At 38.3% G+C, this 25,738-nt stretch overlaps 1 protein-coding gene across 5 annotated transcripts in view; it reads right to left on the bottom strand.

Annotated features, from left to right (window-relative positions):
- Positions 1 to 25,738, bottom strand: part of IFT122 (intraflagellar transport 122) — a 57,832-nt gene that overhangs the window by 6,562 nt on the left and 25,532 nt on the right. For 2 of the 5 annotated variants that reach the window (XM_035337250.1, XM_035337251.1), the window contains exons 2-23: positions 25,598 to 25,642; positions 25,352 to 25,418; positions 24,349 to 24,433; positions 23,439 to 23,517; positions 22,567 to 22,643; positions 22,092 to 22,158; positions 20,933 to 21,079; positions 19,443 to 19,518; positions 18,778 to 18,969; positions 17,874 to 18,012; positions 17,022 to 17,224; positions 16,410 to 16,547; positions 15,559 to 15,723; positions 14,520 to 14,717; positions 12,769 to 12,909; positions 11,051 to 11,104; positions 8,926 to 9,087; positions 5,869 to 6,035; positions 4,800 to 4,971; positions 3,607 to 3,709; positions 1,905 to 2,045; positions 808 to 905 (exon numbers count right to left, since the gene is read on the bottom strand). In XM_035337250.1, the coding sequence (XP_035193141.1) occupies positions 808 to 905; positions 1,905 to 2,045; positions 3,607 to 3,709; positions 4,800 to 4,971; positions 5,869 to 6,035; positions 8,926 to 9,087; positions 11,051 to 11,104; positions 12,769 to 12,909; positions 14,520 to 14,717; positions 15,559 to 15,723; positions 16,410 to 16,547; positions 17,022 to 17,224; positions 17,874 to 18,012; positions 18,778 to 18,969; positions 19,443 to 19,518; positions 20,933 to 21,079; positions 22,092 to 22,158; positions 22,567 to 22,643; positions 23,439 to 23,517; positions 24,349 to 24,433; positions 25,352 to 25,418; positions 25,598 to 25,638 (2,712 nt within the window). In that variant the 5' untranslated portion in view covers positions 25,639 to 25,642. Of the gene's footprint in view, positions 1 to 807; positions 906 to 1,904; positions 2,046 to 3,606; positions 3,710 to 4,799; positions 4,972 to 5,868; positions 6,036 to 8,925; positions 9,088 to 11,050; positions 11,105 to 12,768; positions 12,910 to 14,519; positions 14,718 to 15,558; positions 15,724 to 16,409; positions 16,548 to 17,021; positions 17,225 to 17,873; positions 18,013 to 18,777; positions 18,970 to 19,442; positions 19,519 to 20,436; positions 20,599 to 20,932; positions 21,080 to 22,091; positions 22,159 to 22,566; positions 22,644 to 23,438; positions 23,518 to 24,348; positions 24,434 to 25,351; positions 25,419 to 25,597; positions 25,679 to 25,738 lie in introns of those variants that run through there. The other 3 variants (XM_035337252.1, XR_004753971.1, XR_004753972.1) reach the window with 3 other exon arrangements.

Below are 25,738 nucleotides of genomic sequence, written 5' to 3'. Positions count from 1 at the left end.
CACTAGGCATCTCAAGTACTGTGTCTCTTGCATACAGTTGCAAAAAGAAGAGGTGCTGACAGAATATACCAAGTAGGTTTTACATGTCTAACACCAATGTTCATGCCTGCTACACACAGAAAGACAAAAAGAGATCCAGTCTTTAACAGGTTATTTAAAAACAGGACATACCAGCCACAAATGGTGTGGAATCTCTACCACCTAAGGTCTGAAGTGGTCTGACCAGCACAGACCTCAACTGCAGAGAGTCTTCTTTTGCATAAGGGCATGGATCAAGGGTTCTCAAATGTTTTACAGAAGATATTTTCACCAACAGTGGTGGTAACATTACTGTAACTGCTGTAAGCAGCAGGAGCTCCCCCTTCAAGACTGTATATCATTCTGGAGTAATTTATAAATATCATTACTTATAAATATCATTACTGATACAAGTACCACACTGTGGGAATCTCTAAGCCAGGGTGCCTTCTGTTCAAAACTGTTTTCCATGATTAAAGGAAGAGCCTACCATAGCCAGTGTAGGACTAGAGACCCAGTCACTGGAACCAAGTCAATACAGCTAGCAAAAAAAGGACTGGGGGTGGAAAGTCAAGCGTTGTCATATCCTCTGCCCACACTGAGACAAACACAGATCTGCTAAAGTTGCACTGCAGCTTTTAGGAACTAAGACAACAGAAGTTCTTGTGCAGTACAACAGAAGGCAAAGAAATCAGTTACTATACAGTATCACTGATAAGTCATTAAATACCTTTCTGGACTCCTACAATATAAATGCTCATAACGCAGCTTTTAAGGTAAATATCTTACCGTATATCTTTGAATATAGTGATAGACATGGTAAACTTCTGCCAAATGCTGGAAGTGATGAAACTTCTGTAACATTTCAGTCTTCTGTTGTTCATTCTCTGTGGGATGTAAAGGCATTAGTACCAGTCTCCAACATGAGTCTATGAGACTCAGTGGGAAGAAAACGATGTATTATGGTACTAGTGCCGCATTTCCAAAAGAAGTGCATACCAGTCCAGGTGTGTCCCATCTACTTGTGGAACACACAGGTTAAATAGACTTGCTGTTTTTGTGAGCAAGTTCCTGCTTTAAAAAAGCATGGTAAAACACAACAGTTAAAGCAATAGTTTTAACATAGCTAGAGGCTATGGCAGAGTTAAAGGCGGAAAATAGGAGCTGTGCATCACTGGGAACTTCATTCCTAACTTCACAGTTTACAAATAAAATGAGTTTTGAAACATTTGTTTCATAGATATTAAATACACTACTAAAAATTTGGAACAATTTGCATTTCCATACAATATCTCAGGGGTAATGTCAGCACTATCAAGCAACAGCTGAACTAAAAAATGTACTTACAGACCAAGCACAAGACAGCATTATCAATCTTTGTATTTGTTACCAAGCTACATCTCTTAACCACTGGCTCCACCCCTCTCCCACTGAAGAAGAGGAGGTGACAGCTAATAATCAGGTTTTTATTTGTTGTCAAAAATAGTCTGTAAAGTATCTACCCCACCCACATTCAAGTACTAGGCAGATCTTATGCTCCAAGGCCACCTTTTAGTTACTAGTACTTTGACCTGCCAATCAGTTCTCTAGCTGAAGTGCGCTGAGGGGAGGTACGTGAGGATACGGGATCCCAGGAGACACTATTTTGATTCTAGCCAGATTTCAGAACGAGGCCTACACATGCTGATGTTGTTGTTTTGCTCATCTGTTTTAAATAAGCACATGGGAAAAACAGGGGACTACAAAAATAGCACAAGTCAGAGCTACATACAGCACAAAAGAAGAAAAAAACAACAGTGAAGTAGTTGCAGCAGTGCTATCACAATTCACTAGCTGTTTACATGCACAAGGAAGTAACAAATACGAACTTCCTTTCAGTTACTTACCTTGGGCTATATCTAAACACTGCATGGAAAGCATCCAGTAATAATAGGCTGCATCATTAAATCGGCTTTCAACCACAGCGTTGTGTGTTAGCTGCTCCAGCACTCTTACAGCTTCACTCTGCCTGCCAGCCTTGTGGAATGCTATGAAGAAAGCCAAAACAAAGAGGATTTTACATTGTGATTATATCAATTAACTGAAATTAATGTTTTTAAATTAAGAGCAGCCTATTCAGCCAATATCAGATCATCTACTCAGGGAGGATGAAAAGGATTATACACTCGTATTTTTCTCCTTGAAAGCAGCAACACTAATGGAACATGAGATGGATCTGTAGGTATTTTAGGGCTTTTGCACTGTCTCAGGGGCTCCTGAGCTGACAGACATTATACAATGCAGGGTGTTCTGTTTTTTTCTTTAAATATAGAAAAGAGTAAAACTACAATGATCTTTAGATTTGTATACAAGCAATCTCTAAACACCACAAATCACACCTACCTTCAAAACTACAATAAATTGAAGTTAGTGCTCTAGTTTGTAATGCTGAATATTTTTATTTTTATTTTTTTTAAAAAAAGATTGTACCATTTGCTATATCATTCTAGCATTTTTAAAAACATTTCTTTAACTGACCCTCGGAAGCCAGTATAAAGTTAGATCCTGAATTCTCACTTGATAAAAATGCATTTGGCAAACACAGCCTTCATATAGGGTAATATAGGAGAAAAATAAGTAAAGATAGCACAATTGCCTCCTGACTTTAGCTAGCTCCGATATCACCAAATTCTCATATACACATACACAATGATCTCTAGCTCACCCAGTTTGGGGGAATTTTTATCAGCCAAGAAACTTCAGCATAGTCCTCTGTGGAGCCAACTAGGAACAATATACCTGAATGTGCAGAGCTCTATGTGCAAACTACTAAGCTGCCCTAAAAGCAGATGCTCAAAGGTTTAGTGCTGAGACATACAAACTAGTTTTGCACAGACAGCTCACGTCTGGCATGTTCACTAGCTTGGCCCTTATATGCAAATGCAGTTATACTCTTAGATCCGAGCTGGCTCTGGAAATAGCAGATGCAACAGTCACATGGAGCTGCACCTGAGAAAAAGAAGCATACTAAAAACATGCTGGCTCCACATGGAGCTTGCTTCAAAGCTCTTCTTATCCCTGGAACAATTTATGAATAAAATTTTGAAGCCTGTCCACATGACGGAAGGTTGACAGTTCTCTTTAAAGGTAATTTTATAAGCTTAACAAAAATCTATGAAAATTCTTAAAGAAACATGAAGATTTTACTTGTACAAACCCAACATTATCTAAACATAAGGAAAAACAGGTCTTTCCACTCTGGTCTGCAAAGTACTTGCTACACTTTGAATCTTACTGTGATGAAAATATTAATAAGAACAGTTCAGATTATATGCCAAATACCTGTTGCCACGTGTCAATCTCAGCTATACAATGAGATGGAAAAGTCTGGAACTATATTTGGATGCCATCACTTCTGATGGATCCATCACATTTTCTAATTAAATAGAGACCTCCAGCTACTTTTCTTTAAGACTGGTCTGAAAACATGGTTTCTGTTTGTTTTGAATCTCACTGATAGAAAACCCTCAAGGGCAAAGATTGCTTATTCTGTGTTGGAAAAGTACAGAGGACATTTTGAATGTCCAGTGGTCTGTCAGCAAGTCTTACCTTTTTGGGCTTCTTCAAATCTATCGTTCTCTGCTAGCCACTGAGCATAAGGGACATAGACATCATCTTTGAATTCAGGATGCTTTTCACTCAAAGCAAATGCCTGAGGTACATAATAAATTCGTTTTTAGCATAATGCATGGTTTAAACAGTTAAAGGGTTTAGCATACTCCATGGGATCAATCTTTTATTTCCAAGTAAATTCACAATGAAAATACATACACATAATAAAGATTATATCCATCTTTTCTCCAGGATGAAACTAATGTATTTTAAAATAAAAAGCAATCACCAACAAAAGAAAAGTTAAGCATAGCAGCAGCCTGGATTATGAATTAGGGAAACTTGAAAGTGTATCTAGGAAATTTAGTACATTTCACAGCAGGAAACATGAATTTATTTATTTATTTATTTATTTTTACTGAACGTATCTTCTAAAGAGACTGAAGCAACACTTTGTTTCCTAAACTCACTAACTGGTCAATAGAAGATTAAGCCTACGATTTTCAAAAGCACCTATATAATTTGCAGGGGAGGTGAAGTGTCAGTTCTAGTGGCACTTTGAAAACCCTACCTTAAGTTACACCTATCAAAATCTTAATTTGAAGAAATGCAAACAGAACTAAGGTAGCCCCAACTTTGAAGTATGGATACTGGCAGACTCATGCTTTCATGGAAAAACCCACAGAAGTCAGCAGAACTTTACCTAATCATAAACATAAATCTAGTTTATAAAGTGGGGTTCACACAGCATACATTCATCAGATCTACATCATACACTCACTCATACGTGTCCAAGTTATAAAAATAATGCAGCTCAAAACAGAATTTCCCTGATACTTCTTCCCCTGATATAATTTATATTTATTCTACTGGACTAGAAGCATCTTACAGATTTGCATAGGAAACGGGCAACAGGCAAAAAAGGTGTTCAGAAACCAGACCAAGAAACATTCAGCCAGGACACTTAAGAAAAAAACACACTACAACAAAAAAAACACCAAAACCACCCATAAACAAAATCAAAGAAAGAGCAATGAGCATACAAAATAAACCTGAGTACTCAGAATCACATTCTATGGCAGCCTTCACCCTCCTTGCTTCCCCCTTCAGTACAGTGGTGGAGGAACCAGACATTTGTCTCCCTCTTTCAACCACAGATAATAAGTAGTAGCAATTTTAAACATGCTTACTTCTTCCCAGCGAAGGGTCTCCACGTAGAGATGGACCAATGCTTTCAGGTCACCAACCTTCATGTATGTTTCTGCTGCATAGCCAGGGTTATCAAGTTTCTTAAAATAGAAGGCACATTTTAACAAAGGCTCACGCTCAGCTTTATCCAGTTTCCGAGCAACTTCTATTAACCTAGACATGATAAAAAGATAACAAATGTTTTGGGTTCAGCTGCCGTTTAACTATTGTAATAACTTCACTTTTAATCAGTTATTATTTAATACCGTAATAGTAGTATCACGTGACATGCTGTTTGAATGCTTACTGAAAGCTGCTTAAGATTCTTTTTATCTTTTACAAGCTCAAAACCTGTTCCTACAATCCTTACTAATGCACGCAGTTCACAACAAACTATCACAACAAAGTATCACAACAAACTATCCTCAGTGGTTTGCTCTGTCATGAAGACAGAGGGAAGCAGTAGGTCCTACATGACTAAGTCACATGGGACACGATTCCTTAACTTTGACCTAAAAAAAAATAAGCTCATGAATAAACATTACTCCATTTGCCACAAGGGAAACTGAGTCAGGGGAATGCTGAGTCACCTGTCCAAGTTTTTATGTCAACTCAGCAGAAGACGCAAAGCACGAACTATTGCAAATCAAGAAGTATTTGACCAGGACAAGAGTTGCCCAAGAATTTATGTCTAGGAATTCCGTGCTCCAGTTCTCAGCTGCAACAGTTTAAAACATAAATAGGCTACCAAATACAATCGCTGCTGTGATGATTACTCTGAAACGCTTAAGGCATGCATATTTTAGAAGACAGTCTCATAATACAGATGAACCCATTCACATTCTTTATCATTGTAACACAATTATTTTCATAGCACAATGCCCCTATGCTCTTAACATTTAATGCAACTTTTGAAACATATTAAATTGTAGATGTGCTTCAAATACAGCTTATGCACCTTTGTTTGTATCAAATTGAGTGTATCAAACAGGTTTTGACTTATTTTAAAGTTATGCAGAATTCACTCAAGTTTCTGCTATACAGTAACTCTGAAATGTAATTAAAACCTACGTATCAACCCAGCCATGGTCCCCGCTGATTTCTATGGCTTTCATGTGCTCGCCTGCAGAAAGGTACATCTCCACTGCTGCTTTTGGCTCATTGATATTCTTGGCCCAATCTGCTTGCTTTTTTATTAGCATCTTTGTGTCCTTGGGATCTCCAGACCTGAGAAAATCCTGAAATAGCACAATACAATAAGTTGGCATTGCTGTCTGGTCACAAACACTGTTACATTCCAAATTCTACAATACATAAGGGCTTTTTTGATGAATATTGTTATGCCTCCTAAGAAAAGAAATAGTACATACAGAGCAACAGAAATTGATCCAGCTTTCAGCAACTAATCAAAGACCAATGTTCAGAGGAAACAATGGCAAGTCTCCCCTCTACACAGGTAAATTAAAAAACAGATAAATAAAATGAGAGATTCTGTGAGGACTGCAAGAAGAATGACACAGATGCCTCAAAGGTAATCAGTAGCTTTCCAAGAAATCAAGCTGGGAGGTTTCTCCCTGTTGATCCTGCTTAAGTAGATATAAACTATTTTGTAGTTTTGTGGTTTTGTTTTTTTTTTGTAGATTTCTGCATGCCATCCAGAAACACACCTTTCTAAAACAAAATGGTACTGATCTTAAAAAAAAAAAAAAAGAGAGAGAGAGAGAGAGAAATACCAATTTTAAGTTTCTTTTAAGAAGGTGCTCTTTCATTCTCAAAGATGACTCAACCCTGTGCTTAGGTAACAACAGTACATCCACTTAAATCACATGTAAGCATCAGCATGCCCCACAAATCAACTAAAGACTGAAATCTCATTTTCTGTGAATACCCCTGATAATTATACTACTGTATATCAAATAAGTTCTTTTATAAGGATAGAATGACAGCTGCTCAAGAGAGCAACTCTGAACTACCGGCTGAACTTCTGCACGGTAAGGCAAACTGCAAGTCTGGATGCTGCAATGATGACCGTTTTGAAAGTATTTTTAATCGTTTGTTCAGCTTCTGCCAATACCAAAGCCCTGGCACCATATGGTTCACATCTGTTGACATCATGCAGCAGGAAAAAAATTGTACTTCAAAACTGGAAGATCAATTAAAGGCAATTTTGGCTGTTAAGAGAACAGACTACTGTCCGTCCTTTAAAACAGCTTTTACCAAATGAAAAATGAGAATAGAGGAGGAATGGAAAACTAAGTAGATAGGAAAGACAGCTTATCCTCAATGTTTCTATTCAATTCTGTTTCAGATTAAAAAAGAAACAAGACCCACAACACAAAAAACACACAGAACTGTTTCAGTATCACAATTCACCACTTTCCCTGATGCAGATAATCAGCAGGTACAGAACTACAACCAGATGTCAGCTCTTAACACTAGAACAAAATCCTATGTCAAGTTCATTTAACTACTGCAACACAGCCCTGATTCAGATTAACCATACAGATGTTGTGATAATCTTCGAATATGAAAAACTGAAGACAAAGAATCAAGTTGAACAATCTTTGATACAACTTCTGTTTGCCAGCATAGGTCATCAGAGTAAGTCCAAAATCAAAAGCTCTGCTTCTTCGAGTATAAAGAGGGTTTTATTTTGTGAGGTCTCAGTAATTTGTGATCTGGTACTGTGATAATGAGCCTATGACCACATATCAAAGGACTTCCTGACCTCTGCCTTTAGTCTGGACTCTCTAGCTGGAACTAATCAAAGTTAACCTCAAATACAAGAAATCAGACTCTGAAAGGATCCTTTTGCTTAATTCTGGCAACATTAACCCCTCCTCCTCCCCCATCCCACATCCATCTATCTGTCCTTGGAACAAATACCTGGCAAGCAAGGGCATTTCCCATGTTCTTCCGTGCATCATGCACTCCTTGCACAAGAGGCTTCCTTCAAATGCTACTAAGTACCTTTAGTTTCTTCTGCATGGAATTACTCTCAAGGATAGGAGGCAAAAGACCTTTTGCTCTCCACTAAATATAAATGTGACTACTGCCAAGAATTAAAGATTCTTATGAAGGCTTATGGGAAAATTTTCATCCATGAATTACTTTATGTTCAAGAAGAGCCAAAACACTGAAGTTAACGAAGACTCATCAGCCAAAAATAGCGGCAGTCCAACTTACATCAGCCAAGCCCCAAAGTATTTATATATTAAGCTCTTGGAAGGAAAAGCTCTCTGTAGCATAATTCATGGAATCTATGCTAAAACAGTTTATATGCACATCATGGTAAAGTCTTTGTCCAGTACTGGACAGAATAAGGCTCTGACAAGTGATGAACAACACTAAACACTGCATACATTCTCAGTGATGTTCATACGAAAACACCATAGAAGACAAAAGGTAAATGATGCTTTCTTATCACCATATAAAAACATCACTTGTTAAAACGGTATTCAATTTATTTCTACTTGGGGACAGAGTTAAGAAAAAATGCCAAGACAGATTGATTCTTGGGAAGCAAATTCTCTAGGGAACAAAAATATATTAGTTTCGTATATTACACGATTTATAAAATATATTAATACAGACTAAAATGCTTAAGTTCAAACTATGAAAGAAAATACTTTTGTTATAATAGGGAAGTGAATTAAACACGTGGTGCACATACCTCACCCCTCCACTTCAGAAGACAATAAATAAATAAAAGGGATTCTTGAGCAACCAGTGGGAAAGAAACCACCATGAAAACTAGATTTTTAGTTTTTGAAAAAGGAAAATGACTATGGATGACACTCTATAACCAAAATCCCAAAGTCACCCTTGGTAGTGCCTATTAAAAAATTCACTGAAAAGCCATGAGCCACATGGATACACTTGAGACTACACAATGCACAGTCTGCTACCTCAGTTATAGACTCTGAAGAAAAATGCCACCATAGCTTATAGACACAGAAGACAGACGTTTTCCCCACCTGTAAGCCTAAATGGACTTCAGCCAACTAAAAGAGAAAGTTGGAACGCAAAACCTGCTTTACACCCCGTCCTTTTATAGGATCATCGTTTGAAAACTTTTACAGGTACATTAGTATTTCTGCATTTAAATACTCAGTTGCAAACTATTACCTTTGCATAGTCAAACATGCGTAAATCAGAGTACATATCCAGAGCTAGGTTCTCATGCCCACTCTTTTTGTACAGCTTTGCTGCCTCGTGGAATTTTCCCTGGTAGGCATAAACATCTGCTAGAAACAGTTCACTGACATTTTCTCCATGCTTCTTCCGCTCCTGGAAAAAAAGAAACAAGATGCAGAACATTCTAGATGATCAGGACCCAGTTGAGAAACAGGCATTGAAAGAGTTGGATTTTCAAGCTCAGATTTTAGTTGTTAATAAAATCCTGTAACACGGTACAATGATGACGCTTCTCCTGCATTTTTGGTGAATTTATAATTAAAGGATTCAATCTCTTAATTAAAATTAGGAAGAGTAAAATTAAATGTCAACTGTTAACGACAAGCAGATTCACAAAGCATGTTAACCTGCCTCTGAATCAAGTATAGTGCCACTAACTCTGCCACCACATACAAGAGCTCATGAGGCACTTCAGAGTGCACATATTCTCCTGCAAACTGGAAGTGCTCGTTCTGTGCAGGAAGCTACCACACATGCCAAGCATATGCAGTGCCACAGCAGCCTTTACGTAGATCAGACAGTGGAGCAATGCCATATACACTGCACGCGTACAGGCGTTTGTTTTACCCTGCATCTCAGAAATGCATTGTTGCCCGGCTTCGGACAGAATTGTTACTACTAGTCTATCCCACATGGAAATAGATAGCTATGAACTAAATTCAAGGAAAACTGCACTAAAGAGGCAAAAGCATTCCACACGCATGCACATTTGAATCACTGCTGCCAAAGGAGGCCCTCACCACACCGTTTCCAGTCACACTTACTGACTAGGCTGCTGTTGAAAGTTCCCTTTTAGAATTTTGTTAAAATAATGATCAGAGGAATTGTTATACCATTTTTGAAAGATTTCACTTAATCTTGCCAGATAGAAAGATCTGACAGTTATGTTTCCTACTGTAATCAATTAGAAAAAAGTGTAATTACCAAGAGAAAACAGTCATATTAATGAAATGTGTGCTTAATTACACCCTTACAAGCCTGAAGAGGAATCCAATATACCACAAGCAACAGTAAGCAACGATGCAGAACTCTCACTTCAGAAGAAGCATCTTCCAGAAGTCTGAAAGTAAGTTTATGCCAATTTACAAGGGGAATCTTAATAATTAAACAGACTACAACATGACAGTACCAGAATATTCTCAGCAGATGCAGATCTGGAGGAGCATGGGTAGAAAAGAAAGGTTATTACTGGTGAGAGAATGCTCTCATCTACTTATTTACCCTATAAGAAAAAAAAAGGGGGGGATGCTCCTAGCACAGAACTTGTCCCATGTTAGACACCAAGAAAAAAGCCAACTGGAACCAACAAATGGCTGACATTTTGACAGAACCAGGACAGCTTTGCAAGGAATGGAAGGCAAGGAACGTGTTCTTTCAGAGAAGGTATAAGTCTAATTAGCATGAGATAGAGGAATCCCCTTTATGCCATCTCAACGCAGATCTTCAAACCAAGCATTATCATCAAGTGGTCTTTGTAAAAGGACAAGAGAGCCTGTCTTTTAATGTGCTCATGACAGACAGTTATTGTCAAGTGAAATTCTATCAAGAAGTGTGAAAAGGATGAGAAGTAGTGATTAGAACACAGCATGGAAGTAAGGAATCCTAAATTCTATTTCCAGTTGTCACAGACTTGTCATGAGACCCTGAGTTTGTCATTTTATTTCTCTGGGCCTGTTTCTGGCTCTGCAAAGAGGAGATAATAGTAATTACCTACCTCCAGGGGGTAAGGAAAGGCTTAATTAACTCATGTTTATGAAGTATTCTGTACTGAGATCCATTAGCACAGTAGTATTCTACCAATTATTAGTTGAATACTTTTCCAGTTTTCCTGAATGCTTCTAAGTTCTCATACGGTGCACTGTCCCACAGCCGCATTTTTCTCCCAGTTAAGTTTCAGTCCCATGACTAGAATTAGAGTCATCTCTGCTAATCAGGATTTCTCACTCTGAACACAAATCCAACAGTCAGAAGCACTAACCGAACAGACATCTCTCCAAAATAGAAGGCACTTACTTCAGCAGTGTATTTTCTTACACTATTTTTAACGTTCTCTTACCTCAATACCGCTGATCAATTCTAAATATCTAAGGTCTCTTATTCTGGTAAATGCCTATTGAAAAGAAAAAGAATAAAAGGAATTTACTTGAAAAGCCAGGAAACCAACAAAATGTTGTTACACATAAATCAAGCTGTCTTCATGCAAGTAGGAAAGCAACACGCCGTTTTTTGTGTCTGTGCAGCACCTAACCTGGTGGGCTCTTACTACAACCGGGGCCCCTCAGCCATTACAACAAATATGACAAGGGGACAGCTCAAATAGCTATTCACTGAAAACAAACAGTGAAGGTAGGGACTAGTAGTTGTATGCATGTCAGTCTCACAGGAAACGCAAAATACCTTTTAAAATATTATATGTTTTTATTCTGGCTATTTTACAGCTTTTCTACTTTTCTGTTAGACATGATACTAAAATTTAAGGAGACTGTTACAAGTCTAACATGTAAATGACTGTATTGCTGAAACAATACACATATGCTTATAGTCTTTATACCATTCTGAAAAATTCAGTATAGAAGCAGCCCAGGGAGAAGAAAGCAAGACGGTAAGACAGAACTACTGGGAGACGGTGTAATATCTTTTGCGAATGGAGATAAATGTGCAGCCCAAAGTCCCAAGTGGCAAAGTCACGTGCAAGTTACAGCAGCTTAGCACTTCTTCTTGACAGGCATCAAAAAATAGAAATTTAACTCTTTAGACTGCATATTCAAGACTTCTAGCCAAACTAATGCTTAAGAGGGCACAGAATATTCTGCTTACACCAGATCGGACTAGGAACTACGAGAGCCTTTAATGTCAAGAAGCTGCTTTTGTTCACATTAATCCGCTCTAATTCTAAGAGGGCACTACTTTAAAATTCCAAGGAGGCACTGAAAACTTCTTTTTAAGAGTATCTATTTGCATAAAACCATCTATGAAACTGGAATTATTCTGATGCTTCCACCTCATGAAAAAAGAGAAAAATAAAGCATTTAACATCCTAAAAAAAATAGAAATCTGTTATTAAAAGATGCCTATCATTGCAGGCCATTCCCTGCATATTTTTAGAATGCTTTGTCTTTCATACAATATTTATGGCATTGAACTCAGTTTGCCCTCTCTTATTTGAAAAAAGATGCTGAAGGAAAAATAGGGAAAGTATTTTATGCCAGAGAAAACTGTTCTTTGATATATGCCCACCTACATATTACTCACAAAAATGAGACATCCCTGGTAGAAGGTGACTAAAATGATGACATGCTGTCATCATCGTCCTCAAAGGAAACTAACGTGTAAGTAAAAACAATTAAATCTACATATTTAAGCTGAGGTTCTCTTAAACACTTGGGGTGGAGGACACAAAGAATAGAGATTTATAGCGCTGGGGGGGAGGCTTAGCTGAGAAATTCTTTGCTGCCACCTGGCTGCGAGCAGCACCACTGAACAACTTCCCAGTTTTATTCCTCAAATTCATCAGCTCATTTTCCAGCAGATGTAAGAAGCCTTTCTTCATATTTAGCACTTATTTAGAACATGGCATTTATCCAGAAGAAAAAGTGGATCTGTTTAAAACCTCATCTCCAGATCTTGTATATAACACAGACCACGCCTAGGACAAGTAAGATAGTAACACAAAAACACCACTTCATATTCCAGCAATTAAAAAAAAAAGAAACAACAATGACAGCAAAATAAATAAATAAATAAATCTGCTAATCAAGCGAATAACTACTTTACCTTTTTAGCTGTTTCAAACTCCAGTCCTTCTAAGGCTTCCATGGCCAGTTCTTTCCAGTCAGCATCAGTCACTCCTAAGCATGCAATTTGATACGCTTCTTTAAACATTTTCCGTTCCAGATACTGATACATGGGTGCAGACTGAGGATTTCCATTGGAAAAATATGTATTAGAAAGCATAATACTGAGGTACATTTGTGAAATTAGCTATACAGTCAGAAAAAAATTACATTCCAAACACAATTTTTATGAAATTCCACAGGGAATAAATGTATGTTTTTGCACAACATGCAGAATAACATTCTGGGGGAATTATCAGTGTATCTTCAGACTAGCCCGGTTAATTATGTTCCAAACTCATCCACCATGAAGTCTTCACTTCCCAGCACATTAGGAAGTAGTTAATGAATTTTTCAGATTCCTCTGAGCATTGTAAATGCTAGATATTATGTATGAAGGTTTTTTGTTGTTTTGTTTGTTTTTAAAGAAAATACTATGAAGACAGAGCAAAGGAGGGGGTAGTTTGTTCTCAAAGGCTCCAAGTATGACAAGTTACCCAACAGACCAGGACGAAGCATCCCTACAAATATTCAAACACAACAGCAAGGAGCATCATGAGGAAGTAAAAGTAACTCCACTGTGCCAACCTGATGACAAAGCTGTTTTACCAAGACTGAAACTATTAAACCCAGAAGATGCTCGCCTCTCCTAAGGACCTGCCCTACAAGCAAATTAAGGAGAAACGCTGTCAACTGCTGCAGGCTGATGCAAACACAACAAGGCTCTGGGACCTGCAGCTGCAGTTCAAACGCTCTGAATGAGCACAGAGCGCTGCTGCTTCCTCAATTCTGGGTTTACAAGTAAAGAAAGGATGCATATGGGTCTCCATGTTACTTTTATCAATTTATCTCAAAGCTGTATACTTTTTGGTACTCTCTCCCACCAAGGTATACTTTTTAATAACCTGCCTAAAGCATTCCAAAGATAGACTAAAAAAAAGCACGCTAGGCTTGGTGTATCTCACAGCTACCAACCATGCTGGACAATCCAAACTTCAATTAAGGGGTCTAATTAATTAATCAGCGTAACGTCTACAGAATGGACAGGGATCTAATACAGGATATCCATTAGTTCAACAGAAGCACATAGCACATTTGCCTTCTTCATTGACCCTGAATTTCAAATCTTGCACAAAAATGTGGGTCAGAAGTGAGTCAGAAGCTTTTTGTTTGTTTGTTTGTTTCTTAGACTGCTTTATACCCTTCCATTGCTTCCCATAATATAGAAAATAGCATTTCATGGACAGCAATTTATAAACTTGGAATATAAAGACTACACATGCATGATACGGTCATACTAAAGCATGCAGCTTAAATATTACCTAAATACACTTAGATGACGCAGTATTTGATGTACTCATAAGGAAAAACTTGAAGAAAGGTACACAGACTACATTAAAAATACAGGAAAAGGTAACACCCGCACCATAAATTTAAAAGCAAAGATGAATATACACATACATTTGCAAGTAGAGAAGTACAAAGAATCAACAGCAAAAAGGAAATTAGATTCATTATGATCAAATAAAAATAAAACAGATTAGCAATATATCTTATATGGCAATAAAGAAGATTTGTAATTGCAAACATTTCGGTAACAGAATACTGGTAAATTTCAGAAAAGCTTCTTTACTTCTTAAACACTGATGTTTATGAAATGTAAAGCAACACTTAATGAGATAAAAGGATTACCTGTGGAACTTCAACAGCTGACATAGAAAAAACATGAAGACAGAAGATCTTGGAGCCGTTGTAACCCACAACAAAGCCTTGAAGTTTTTGCTGATGGACAGGAAAGTTACTAGCTTTGATATTGAGGTAACCCCCTCCAGAAAAGCAAAGCATATCCTCACACTGTGTATTCCAAGCCACACTGTTAGCATTGGGTTCCTAATGGACAAAATAACTGATGATTACAACACGTACAACCACATAATCTTTCCTAGGAAATACGCATCCTTCAGATAGGACACTTGACCTATTATAGCCTGGGTATGTGCGCACACACATGCACACACACGTATTTATTATTTACTTTTGCAATAATCTAAAGCCTCGTATATTCCTAAACAGATTTACAGAGCCATATTTTACATTTCAACAGCTATAATTGTCTTTTGTTTTGCATTTGATAATTATCTATACTATCAAACTGTAGAACATACTAATAATAACAATAATAAACTGTTTGCTAGCCAAGACACTGAACTGATCATTTTTGTGCCTGTAACTAAAAGAAAGTTACAGACCTTGTCTTTGTAGCACTTCATATTTTCTATACAGCATTCTCTGAAAATACTTCAAATGAGTAAACACTCAGAGGGACTCTTAAGCTTTCAATAAAGATAGAATTATTATTCATTTTATAGTCTTGGAATACATAAAAAATAAGTTTAGGCTTTGTGTTCATATTATGATAAAGCCCAAATTCTTGTTAACACTAATACTTGAAAAGGAACCAGGACAGAGCTCTAAATTAACCTCAAAGAGTCACTTGTTAAAGTGTTCTTTATTCAGCTGTTGCTCACACATCTCCTGTCTTCTAACTCCTCATCTACCAACTCTAAAACAGTAGTTTTCACTGAGAAATAGTTACGTTCTACAAACTGAGATTAATGGCTTAAATAAGTTATTCGAACTTAAAACTTTTGTTATGTTCTGTCTTCTCAATCTTTTCCTCACCCCCTCCCCCCCTTTTTTTTTAGGGATTGAGAACAAGACTGAGTTTTACCTGAAACAGCAACTCTTTGGTATGAATATCATACACTAGGCAGGTATCATTTTCATCAACCACTGCGAGCTTGTTTCGTGATGCACTCATATCCAGACAGCGCACAGCTGTGGATTGCTTCAACAGGACGATCGCAAAAACATTATCAACAAATATCTTCAGAATCTAGACGTATTTGAAACCAAAGTCAGTCAAGTTTTTGTTCATAGAACTAGGAATCACACAGTGAGTACAAACGCTAATGCTGTATAAAGTATGCAATTGCATTTTTTTTTTCAGAGAAATTGTAAAATAAAATTACTAAAATGCTTTCAGTTTGAGGTATCTTGAAAGTCAAGACTTCTTTCCAAACAAACTCTAGCTTGCAAGCCCATACAAATAGGACATTTGCTGAACATCCTGAAATTTTTAGTCCTCCACTTTAACAATTACATTAAAATATGACTAAAGGAAAGTATAACATTGATACAGAAGACACTAAAGATCTCAAATTCCTCTCTACTTCTGTCCTTAACATCAACATCTATGGGCTCCAGTTTGCAACTCTCAGAGGACACACGCATGCACACCACCACCCCCTCCAATGACAAATGGTCTCTCAGTTCACCACGACCTCTGTTTTCGTCAGTTGTTCTAGCAACATATGGGCTTAAAAGTCACACAAGTTTGCATAAATTTTGTAACCAGAGAAAATGAAAGAAAGAAGCAATCGTTTTTAAACGCAAGATGAGATTCCGTCAAATAAAAAGTTAGGTTATGAGAAAACATGCTGCTCTTAAAGGTCTCCCCCAAAGAGCATTAAACAGGTTTTATTTTCAGTGAAAAGACACATACCAGACATTATGTGTTACCTGACCATTCTTTAGACCAACTAAGAGGCCTTCTCTTCCTGGAGGTCCTCCAATTACTTTAATATAACGAATAAGAGATTCCATCAGCCACTCCCGTTCTTTAACACCACTAAATGAGAGGCACTGCAATCTTTTCTCCTAAAGACACAGTAACATACACAATACTGCATAAAACCTTTGTGCCTCTGAGGTTACGCATTTATACCTATACTGTGTGTGCCCATTTTATATACAAAAAAATCAGAACGTCAGTCAATTTAACAGAGTGAATTCTTTAAAGCTTCTTATTGCTATGAACAAACACACAAGCAAAAACAAAAAACCCACACCTGTTTCTGCAGCTCACCTTTGCCCAAAAGTTTCCCTACATTGCGTGCTACAGTTCTCTATGGCAACTGTTTTACTAAAGCAGAGCCGCCTGTGCCATGCCACAGCTATAGCTTAGGATGTCGGCGCTGTACATCGTAACAGCACCACACATTGTATTGTCTAACAATACAAACCGTTACAGTTTTTCCCCTTATGATATCAAACTTTTCCTACCAGCTATTTGGAAAGCCACCTTCAAGTCTCAGTATACCCCAAGACTACTTTTAATTTTAAGGCACATACCTGGCATAAAATTATGTGATCTGAACATACAACCAGCAAGTTGCATTCAAATTTCTTTACTATTTTTTCCTTCACCCGATAATACATATCTGAAGAATCATCTGAGTATAGTTCATAAATCAAGATTTTCTCTGGCATCTGGATGGCTAATCTGTTTTTGTAGATTGCAATTTTCTTTACAAGCTCTCTGCCTTTTATTCTAACTAGAGGGAAAGAAAAACAAAGAAAACACAGTATAAGCTGACATGAAATAACAGACTAAGTCAGAAAAACTCCGTATAAAGTTATTATTTTTTTTTTCTGAAGCACCTATATTTAAAAGCAGATTGCTCCTAGGATACGTTTCTTTTTCTGCATCTATATAAATTGTTACGTGGATAGGTGGTTATCTTCCTCCACTATTTATTTCAACTTTTTTTGCTATTTTTCAACTATTTATTGCACATTCCAGAACAGTATTTTGACCTCTTCCCATAAAAAAACAAATGAGCACAAAAACAAAAATCAACACAAACCGTTGAGGTTGCAAGTAATATATATATATATATACACCTATATATATATAGGTATTTTTTATCTCATTTGCACAGATTAAAATCTTATCTTAAAAGCTTCTGCCCCTCCCATCATCCTTTCAAATCCCCATATCTTTCCTTAAGCTTGTCAGCACTGATCCTCCAGAACCGAAGTTTGCACTCTCATCCTGCAAAAAGGATCCTCAATTTTACTGTGAAAGTGACAACAATCTGACTGGTATATGAAGCATGTATTCCAAGCGTTCTGATAGATACAAAAAAAAAAAAAAAAAAAAAGTAACGAGAGTGAAGCTTTGTCCTGGAAGTGTGAAATTACCTTTTTGTTCAGTGATGAGGTGTTGGACAATAACATCAGTCATGCTGTCTCTGTAAGCATAGCGATCTTTATAAAGTCCATGAACAGTGCTGAAAATCAACTGATAAAAGGATATTGTTCCATCCTGGCACCCTACTGCCTGAACACAAAGATAAAATAATTTTAGTTAATTGTTACGTGTAGGTGAGAATTGGCAAAACTTGTAGTATTGATGAGCATTATGTACCTTTTCCTGCATAATGTATAGACTGAAAGCAAGTACAGCTTACTGGTACTAAAACAGTGTCAAAAACGCTGTTGACCTTTGTAGTGCAAAGCAAGGACTGATGCTATCATAGACTAAGTTTATGTTCTGGGTTGTTGTTTTTGTTTGTTTGCTTATGGTGGTGGTTTTAGTGTTTTTAGTTTGTGTGTTTTAAATCTGCTCTGCATCTCTTAACATTTGTGTATTAGCACAGACTGCAGCGTTTATGACTAACGGGTGCCCTGCTGGTATTTTCCACGAGGTATAAAGCTAGAAACTCCAAACAGAAACAGAACTCAAACATTTTCTTCCCATCATGGAACTAGATTTGGTCAACTTAAAAGTCATTATCTTTTTTTTTTTCCTCCTCCTTTTCCTCCCCCCCCAAACTCCCCTCTTTGTAAATCAAAATGCAGCAAACGCTTACCATCTGAAAGCAAGAATTACACTCATTTACTGCCATACTGCAGCCCACGTTTTACTTCTGCAGGATATTTTTAATTTCAGTGGTAGCTGAAATATTTTAGGAGCTCACTAAACAGTGTTTAGGTTCTGTTGTCTAAGTAAGGACATACAGACTAGACAAATGGATTTGAAAATGTATGGTCTTGCCTTATGGCTCATTGTCTGCGAAAGTATCAGTAAAATGTACCTACTCACCACATAGTTGGAGTCTGGTTTAGCTTTGCATGTCCACACCCAGCTACTTTGCTCTCCTATGGTTCCCAGACGCACACCATCCTTCGTGAAGAGTGAAACTTGTTTATCGGAACCTCCCAGTAAAATATACTCTCCCTTAGTAAAATAGCTGACACAGCAAGGGTCAAAATTGAGCACTCTGTCCTTCCCAATCTACAAGGGAAATGAAAAATACATAAAAAATATTAACAAAAGGATCATTTAATATTTTCCAAGGCAACAATAACAGGTGAAAATAAACACAAGGATCTTTTTCTTAGTGGCAACTGCTGTCACCAAGACCATTCTCCTCGTCTCTCCAGCCACGCACAACTTTTCAATACCTTAGAAACACTGTCTATCTCAATATTCCAAAAGGCAGTTCTAAGTTACATCCAAAAGTCACAAAAGCTGTAAAGGCATCAATACAAGAATTTTAAGACAGTAGCTGAGTTGCCACAGGAGATGCAACAGCTAAGAGAAATATCTAGTTTGGGGGGTGTGAGGTGGTGAGGAATGACAGATTCATTACAGGCCTGGAGAACAGAAAACATTTAATGTAACTAATAAAGCCTTGATATACAAGCTCTCTGTATGCAGTACACAAAGCAGAATCATAAATACCATATTGCATTCCAAAAACATACCTGTTTGCCACTAAGTTGATAAAAGGAAAGCTTTTGACCCCAGTCGGCTACAGCTAAAGTATCATTGCGTTCATCTCTAACAACAACAAAAAAAGTTAATGGTAATTTTTATAGTAACTTATTCGTAAATTTCTTAGAGCAACAGAACCAAGTAATGGGATAGCAGAATATATTTCAAATTACTCAAAACAAACAAAAAACTAACAAAAACCTACAACCACTAAATGGAAGTACAGCAGAGAAATCTTGCCATTTAAAACTGAGGAAGACGGCTTAGAGACAAAAGAAAGATCAGTCTCCTTTACAGGAATAACTGCAAAGCTTGATTCTGCTATGTAAGTAGCAGGTACAGTGAAATAGTGGTCCTTTAAACAAATGAAGCATCTGGGCCCAGATTCTGATCTTAGCTACACTAGTAGAGTCACCGTAATGTCAAAAACAATACAGCTAAGCAAAACTGAACTACAGCTATGAGAACGCAAGGCAGAAAAGGAAATTGTTCCTGCCAGACCAGCAGCATACCGAGGAAAGGGTTCAGTATCAGATTTGTTAACTTTGGTACTCTGACACGATCTGTCCAGCTTGGAACAAAACGTTAGAGTCACCTTCTCCATATTCTTGCTTAGGAAGAAGGGAGATGGAAATCTGAGCATTCTGCTGCAAATAATGCTTCTAACCATAAGCTGAAAAAAAAAAAACTACCGAAAAGCTAACTGTTCAGTAAGCCCCTTCCCTTTGCTCAATGTCCAAGGCATGCACTTGTGAGAAAAAACAACATGCGTGCTTAAGAAGTATCTCACAATGAACATATACTGGCAGAATAAATCAGTACTATACCAGCAACTCTTAATCCAGGATTTCCTAACTTTTGAATACCTGGTTCTGCAACCTGCATAAATACTCTTTGCCTTTGCTGCTTTTTGTAAATCGTTCTTCTGGGTAATACAGATATGTACATCTGTATGTATGTATGTTCCTTTGTAATTTCACTCACAAGTTGAAATCCATAGGGGTCTCTTCTTCCTTGTGGTCTTCTATCTTTGTCTCACTACACTGTCTACTGCCAGGCCTGGATTTCAATTCTGGTATCTCCTCTACACAGCTGTTATCTGACTCCTCTTGTTGAGCTGCTCTACTCCAAAATTTCTCCCACCTACTGCAATAGCAATTGTTTATTCACATATATGTCACAATATTGCCTCTGAATTGAAGTGCAAACAGGTTCCCCCCTCCCTCCCCCAATCCAAACAACAACAAAGACAAAAGAAACGTTTATGATACCTAAGCAGAATTTGTTCCCAGTTTTTCCATGTAATTAAACATTGGCAAAGACAAACCCCAATACATCATCACAAAGAATATCAAAAGTAACATATTTGCCATTAATCTGTTCCAGCACGGTTAAAAGTCAAACCTTTCCACTATCAATCTATCTGCTACCAAGAATTAGATAGTCGGCATGAAAGAACACGAAGAATGAAATTATTTACCTGGATGGATTCCAACAAATTGACCATATTGGAGACGAAACGCCCCCTGTACGCTCTATTTTGACTTTCTCTTCACCATTTTTATTCCGTATGCTGACAATGCCATTGAACATCCCCAGAGCAAGGTACTGGCCATCATTTGTCCAGCTGATAAAACATACACATACAGAAGAGCAAACTACTAAAAACAAGCATCAGGAAGGTAAAATGGTACGGCATACTCAAATAGGGACAATAGATTGTATTATATATTTCTAAAAGGGAGTTCTGGGATATAGCCAGTAATCCTTGTAATTTGTTTATGCACCTAAATCCACATTTATGGCACCAGCATGCAGTTCACAGCAAGAACATTTTATTACACACACAAATAAAGCAGAAAAAAAATAAAGATATCATCCGCTTGCAATACTTCTATCGTGCTAATTAACACATACATTTTTGAGAATGAGATCGTTGACAGTAAACCAGACTTTTAAAAGCTACATTTAGACACTGAAACTGCATGGTGCTGGGTTAGAGGAGACGTGCTTCTATTCTTGTCTCCACTGTAGTAAGCTGGATGACTTTACACAAAGTAATGTAGCCTTGCTCCAGGTTCCCCACAAAAGTAGTATCACCTACTGCAAATACCAACAACACGGGAGATGAACAGCTCTGCAAAAAAAGTGTAATTATCTTTCCTCCAACTTCCCTGTGCTGTTACCGCACAAGTTGGCTAAACAGATGGAGAGAGAAATTAAGACATCAGCTCAAAACCAGAGCACTTCCCTAGTACTTTCTGACGAGGTTGGTTTTAGCAGTACCAAATAAACCTCCCAGACCCTTTACTATTTAAAGTGAAACAAACAAACAAAAAAAGCAGCTCTCTGAGAAGACAACACAAGGAAGAACAAATCATCTTTGATGAGAATTAGTCTTATTTCTACTGGAACATTCAAAATACCATTAAAATATTTTAATAATGAAAATGACAGAGCAGCATAAAATACACAATGCTACTACTCAGCAAGTTAGGAGAGCCCCTCTCATACTAGGTACCCTGTCTTGACAGACATTGAACTACTTTGCTTGAACTTTTTTCCTTTAAGCTTGCATATTATTTGAACTATTTGTACTGAAACTAACTTAAATGACACAGGTAATTATTAAAACTTACCTACAGCAAGTAATTTTACTGCTAGCTTTATGTTTAGAGACTGACTTCTGTTCAGGAGACCACAAACCTTGATTAAAACAAAAAGCCAAAGTAAATTATAGGTAAGCTTTTACCAGTCTTCAGAACAGAAATGAATATTGTCAAAACTCAGTTTGGACTTCAAAGGCATCAAAGTCTCAATCACAGTTAGAAGGACATTTAAATACACATTATACAATCAGTAAAGGGGGGGAAATATCTAACAGAGGAAGGGTCTCTCTGGAAAAATCACAGTAATATAGCACATTTTATTCTAGGACATGTCACTACACAGTCCTTTCCAACTGATTTTAAGTGACATAATTAAGAATCTAATGTACTTAACTTTAACTAACGTATCTCTTCTGGATAGAAAGAGACGTACATATCTGTGGTTAGCTTAGCTATACAACTTTTATGGAATTTAGTGACTTAATGGAAAAGTGAGAAGACATACCAAAATCGCTGGAAGAGCAGGATGCCAACTGATGAGTAAGAGGATTGTATGAAACGCACTGTATGGAGTCATTATGCCTAGAATGAAGTTACAATCGCATTTCAATAAATCACTCTTAAATGCCTTTTTCTGACTTTCAGCAAGATAGCAGAAAGGCTCACCAGATGGCAGAAATAACTTGATCAGCTTGTATTACATCAAATTAATCTGCAATTACTGTAAACTAAATCAATAATAAAAACTGAAAAAAATTGTCTCTAAATGGCAGGATTCACTGCGTTTCATCGAGATCAGCTAAAAATGTATGTAGGTGGTGGCTTGCGAGATGTGATTAAAGGTTATGTCCAAACTCTAAGTATGCTTGGGTATGCTCCTTACTAGTGCAGTAGCTTGTGTACAGTAACTGGTAATAACTGTACACACATTCAGAAACAGAATCTGAAGATCTACCTCAAAAGAGATGACATATTAAACAAAGCAAGAGAAACATGGAAGTACCCAGAGAAAAAGTACCAAGCCTTACCTTTAGTTTGGTCTTTGACCTAGTTATATATTAAGTTGGTTTATTATACAGATCAGTTATATTCTATTTCATTTCATTTCAGCCTACAAAGTTTCCTTAGTTCTTTGCCAGCTCTCTAAATTCAGAGATTAATCTAAGCCTTCCCACCCTCTGTAAAGCCTTTAATTGCTTTCCTGCCTCATTCAGGTACTTTGACTATTCTTTTCCTCTTCCCTCTCCCATTAGCCACTGGCATTTTCTCTGACCTTAGTTAACCTTCTTCCAACTCTCACATCACTTACTCTTTGACAGCAGAGTGCATAATCAAAGTCTGTATTTGAGATGCACGGAACTAAAAGGCATCACTTACGTGTATTTCAGAATTCCTTCTAACTTTGAAGTCCAAATTATCACGCTTTTATCAGCTGAGCCAGACGCAAAACGTTTGCCTAGGAATTAAATATAATTTAAATCGCATACACAAGAATCCTTTGCACTCCAAGTATTCAACCAAAGAGAGAGCAAGATGTTCTTGAGCTGGACAAGGCTCAAGTAATAACGGGCCTAACACTGTAAGTGTCTTGATGCGGCTGCACTTCTCTACGTGAAATTCCAGTGGCTTTATTTTGATACTCCTTTGGAGACTGCCTCATTAAAGCCCAGTAACACAAGCAAGGAGATGGTCTTTCCAACGCTGCAGGTTGAAGATTTGTTACCAGTGTCAGGAGAAATGTGATATATTTTCAAAGGTATTGGCTCTAACTTAAATATTAGTATTTGAGAGTAAGTCCTTCGAACCCACACACAGTGCTTCCTCACAGAATGAGCACCAGAAGCAATGAACAAACTAGAAACGTAAGACGACCTGTACTGAGCATGCTAACGTATGAAGGATCAGAAGATTCGGAAGCTTTGGGAGAGGACTTACTGGAACAAAAATTCAAGGCAAGTGGAGTACTAGAAAGAGGGATCTCTAGGGTAAGCCTTCTCCTGACATTACCTCATGATGTATAATGGGAGGGGAGGTGGGGACTACACCTCCTGGATTAACAGGTAGCCTTACAGGTAAAAAAAAAAAACAGTCGTTCCTTCTGCACGCAGCATTTGTGAGGCATTTTGAACTCCCGACTAAAAACAAACAAAACGGAGCACCACATGCACACGTGTTCCAAATGCTGTTACTAGAACAATGCTGAATTCTTTATAAATTGCAGTAAGAAATGGATCTACAATGCACTTTTCAAAACAGACTAACGATATCCTAAAAAAGGGGTATTTACCATCTTTAGCATAAGCCACACAGTATACCGTGTCCTTATGACCCTTCAAAGGTTGAATTAAGGTTCCATCAGAAGTATCATATACCTGTATAAACAACAGGGGAAAAGAAGTAATCTTCCAAATGAGAACTATGACACAAAATTACCTAAGGCCAACAAAATTGTATCTGTTTGTTTTTTTTGCATGCAATACAATTCACACAAAACAAGGCATTTTAAGGTGGAAAAGCAGTTTTCCTTAACGTAACGCTTCTCTTCCAACATTTAGAAAGAAAGAAGACTAAGCATTAGAAAAACACATGCACAAATGAAATTTCCATTCAATTTTTTTTTGTTGGCCTGTTCACCTTGCTTCATCCCTTTCCTTCCTCACATTAGGTATTTAAACACAGTAAGCTACTGGGAAGGACCATAACCAAATGTACCACCCTGTGAGTACTGGAGATGAAGAAGCCTGCCTTCCTTCAGCTCCAACTCTCTCTCTGTAGCTGTGCAATCCACCCAGCCATCCCAGTTCTCACACCCATCCCATCCGAAAGCTTTGGAGCAGACTGTGAGCAGCTCTTGCTGACGGCGAGCAGCAGGCAGCCTGACCCAGGGAGCTTGATGGGAGCCCTGCTTGAAGCCGCTCTCAAAGCACGGACAGAAATGAGCGTTTCATAGATTTCCACGGCACTTGTAAGAGCAAAGCGCTGTGTGCCACGCCACCACGCTGACGGTGGGTGAAGGTCAGCGGATGGCAGACTGCTTCGTGAAGTGCGAGGACAAGACACCAGCAATGCCAGTACTTTATTTTTGGGAGCTGAGCTTAAAGCTGGGTAAGAAACGTTAAAAAGCCTCAGAACGCCTTACAGAGAGCCTGCACTAATACATACGCAGCTATCGGGCTGCGCTACTAGCAACAAGAGGATTTGGGGTAGGTTAAGGTCCCAAGTTATGGTGAAAGAAGCCACGCTCGTACAGCCGCAACTGCAAGGGACAAGCACGGGAGCCGCTTCCCTACCAGGAGCCTGTTTCCAGCAGCAATTATCAGCTGAGTCCCGTCGGGTTTGAACGCCAGGTCATAAATGCTACGGGAAAGACAAACACACAGCAGGATTACGCGGATCCCCTTGCTGGCAGGCAGGCGGCGAATAAAGAACCCCACCGCGGCCTTGGCTCCCCGTCACGAGAGCCGGGAGAACGCCCCGCGGCGGGCCGGTACCGCTACTCGGCGCCGCCCGGGGGCCGTGACCGCGGGCCCGCTCACCAGTGCTCGGCCTGGTCGCGCCAGGTGAGCGCGGCCCGCATGGCCAGCCCGGCCCGAGCCGCCGCCGCCGCCCGGTGCCCTGGCAACGCGCGTGCGCACCGAGGCCCGACGGCCAGCCCAGCGGGCGGTGGGGTTCTTTAT

This window comes from Oxyura jamaicensis, chromosome 12, assembly GCF_011077185.1.
Source record: "Oxyura jamaicensis isolate SHBP4307 breed ruddy duck chromosome 12, BPBGC_Ojam_1.0, whole genome shotgun sequence".
Lineage (NCBI taxonomy): Eukaryota > Metazoa > Chordata > Aves > Anseriformes > Anatidae > Oxyura > Oxyura jamaicensis.
The sequence above is the reverse complement of the archived record's forward strand: the minus strand, read 5'-3'. Positions and strand labels throughout refer to the sequence as shown.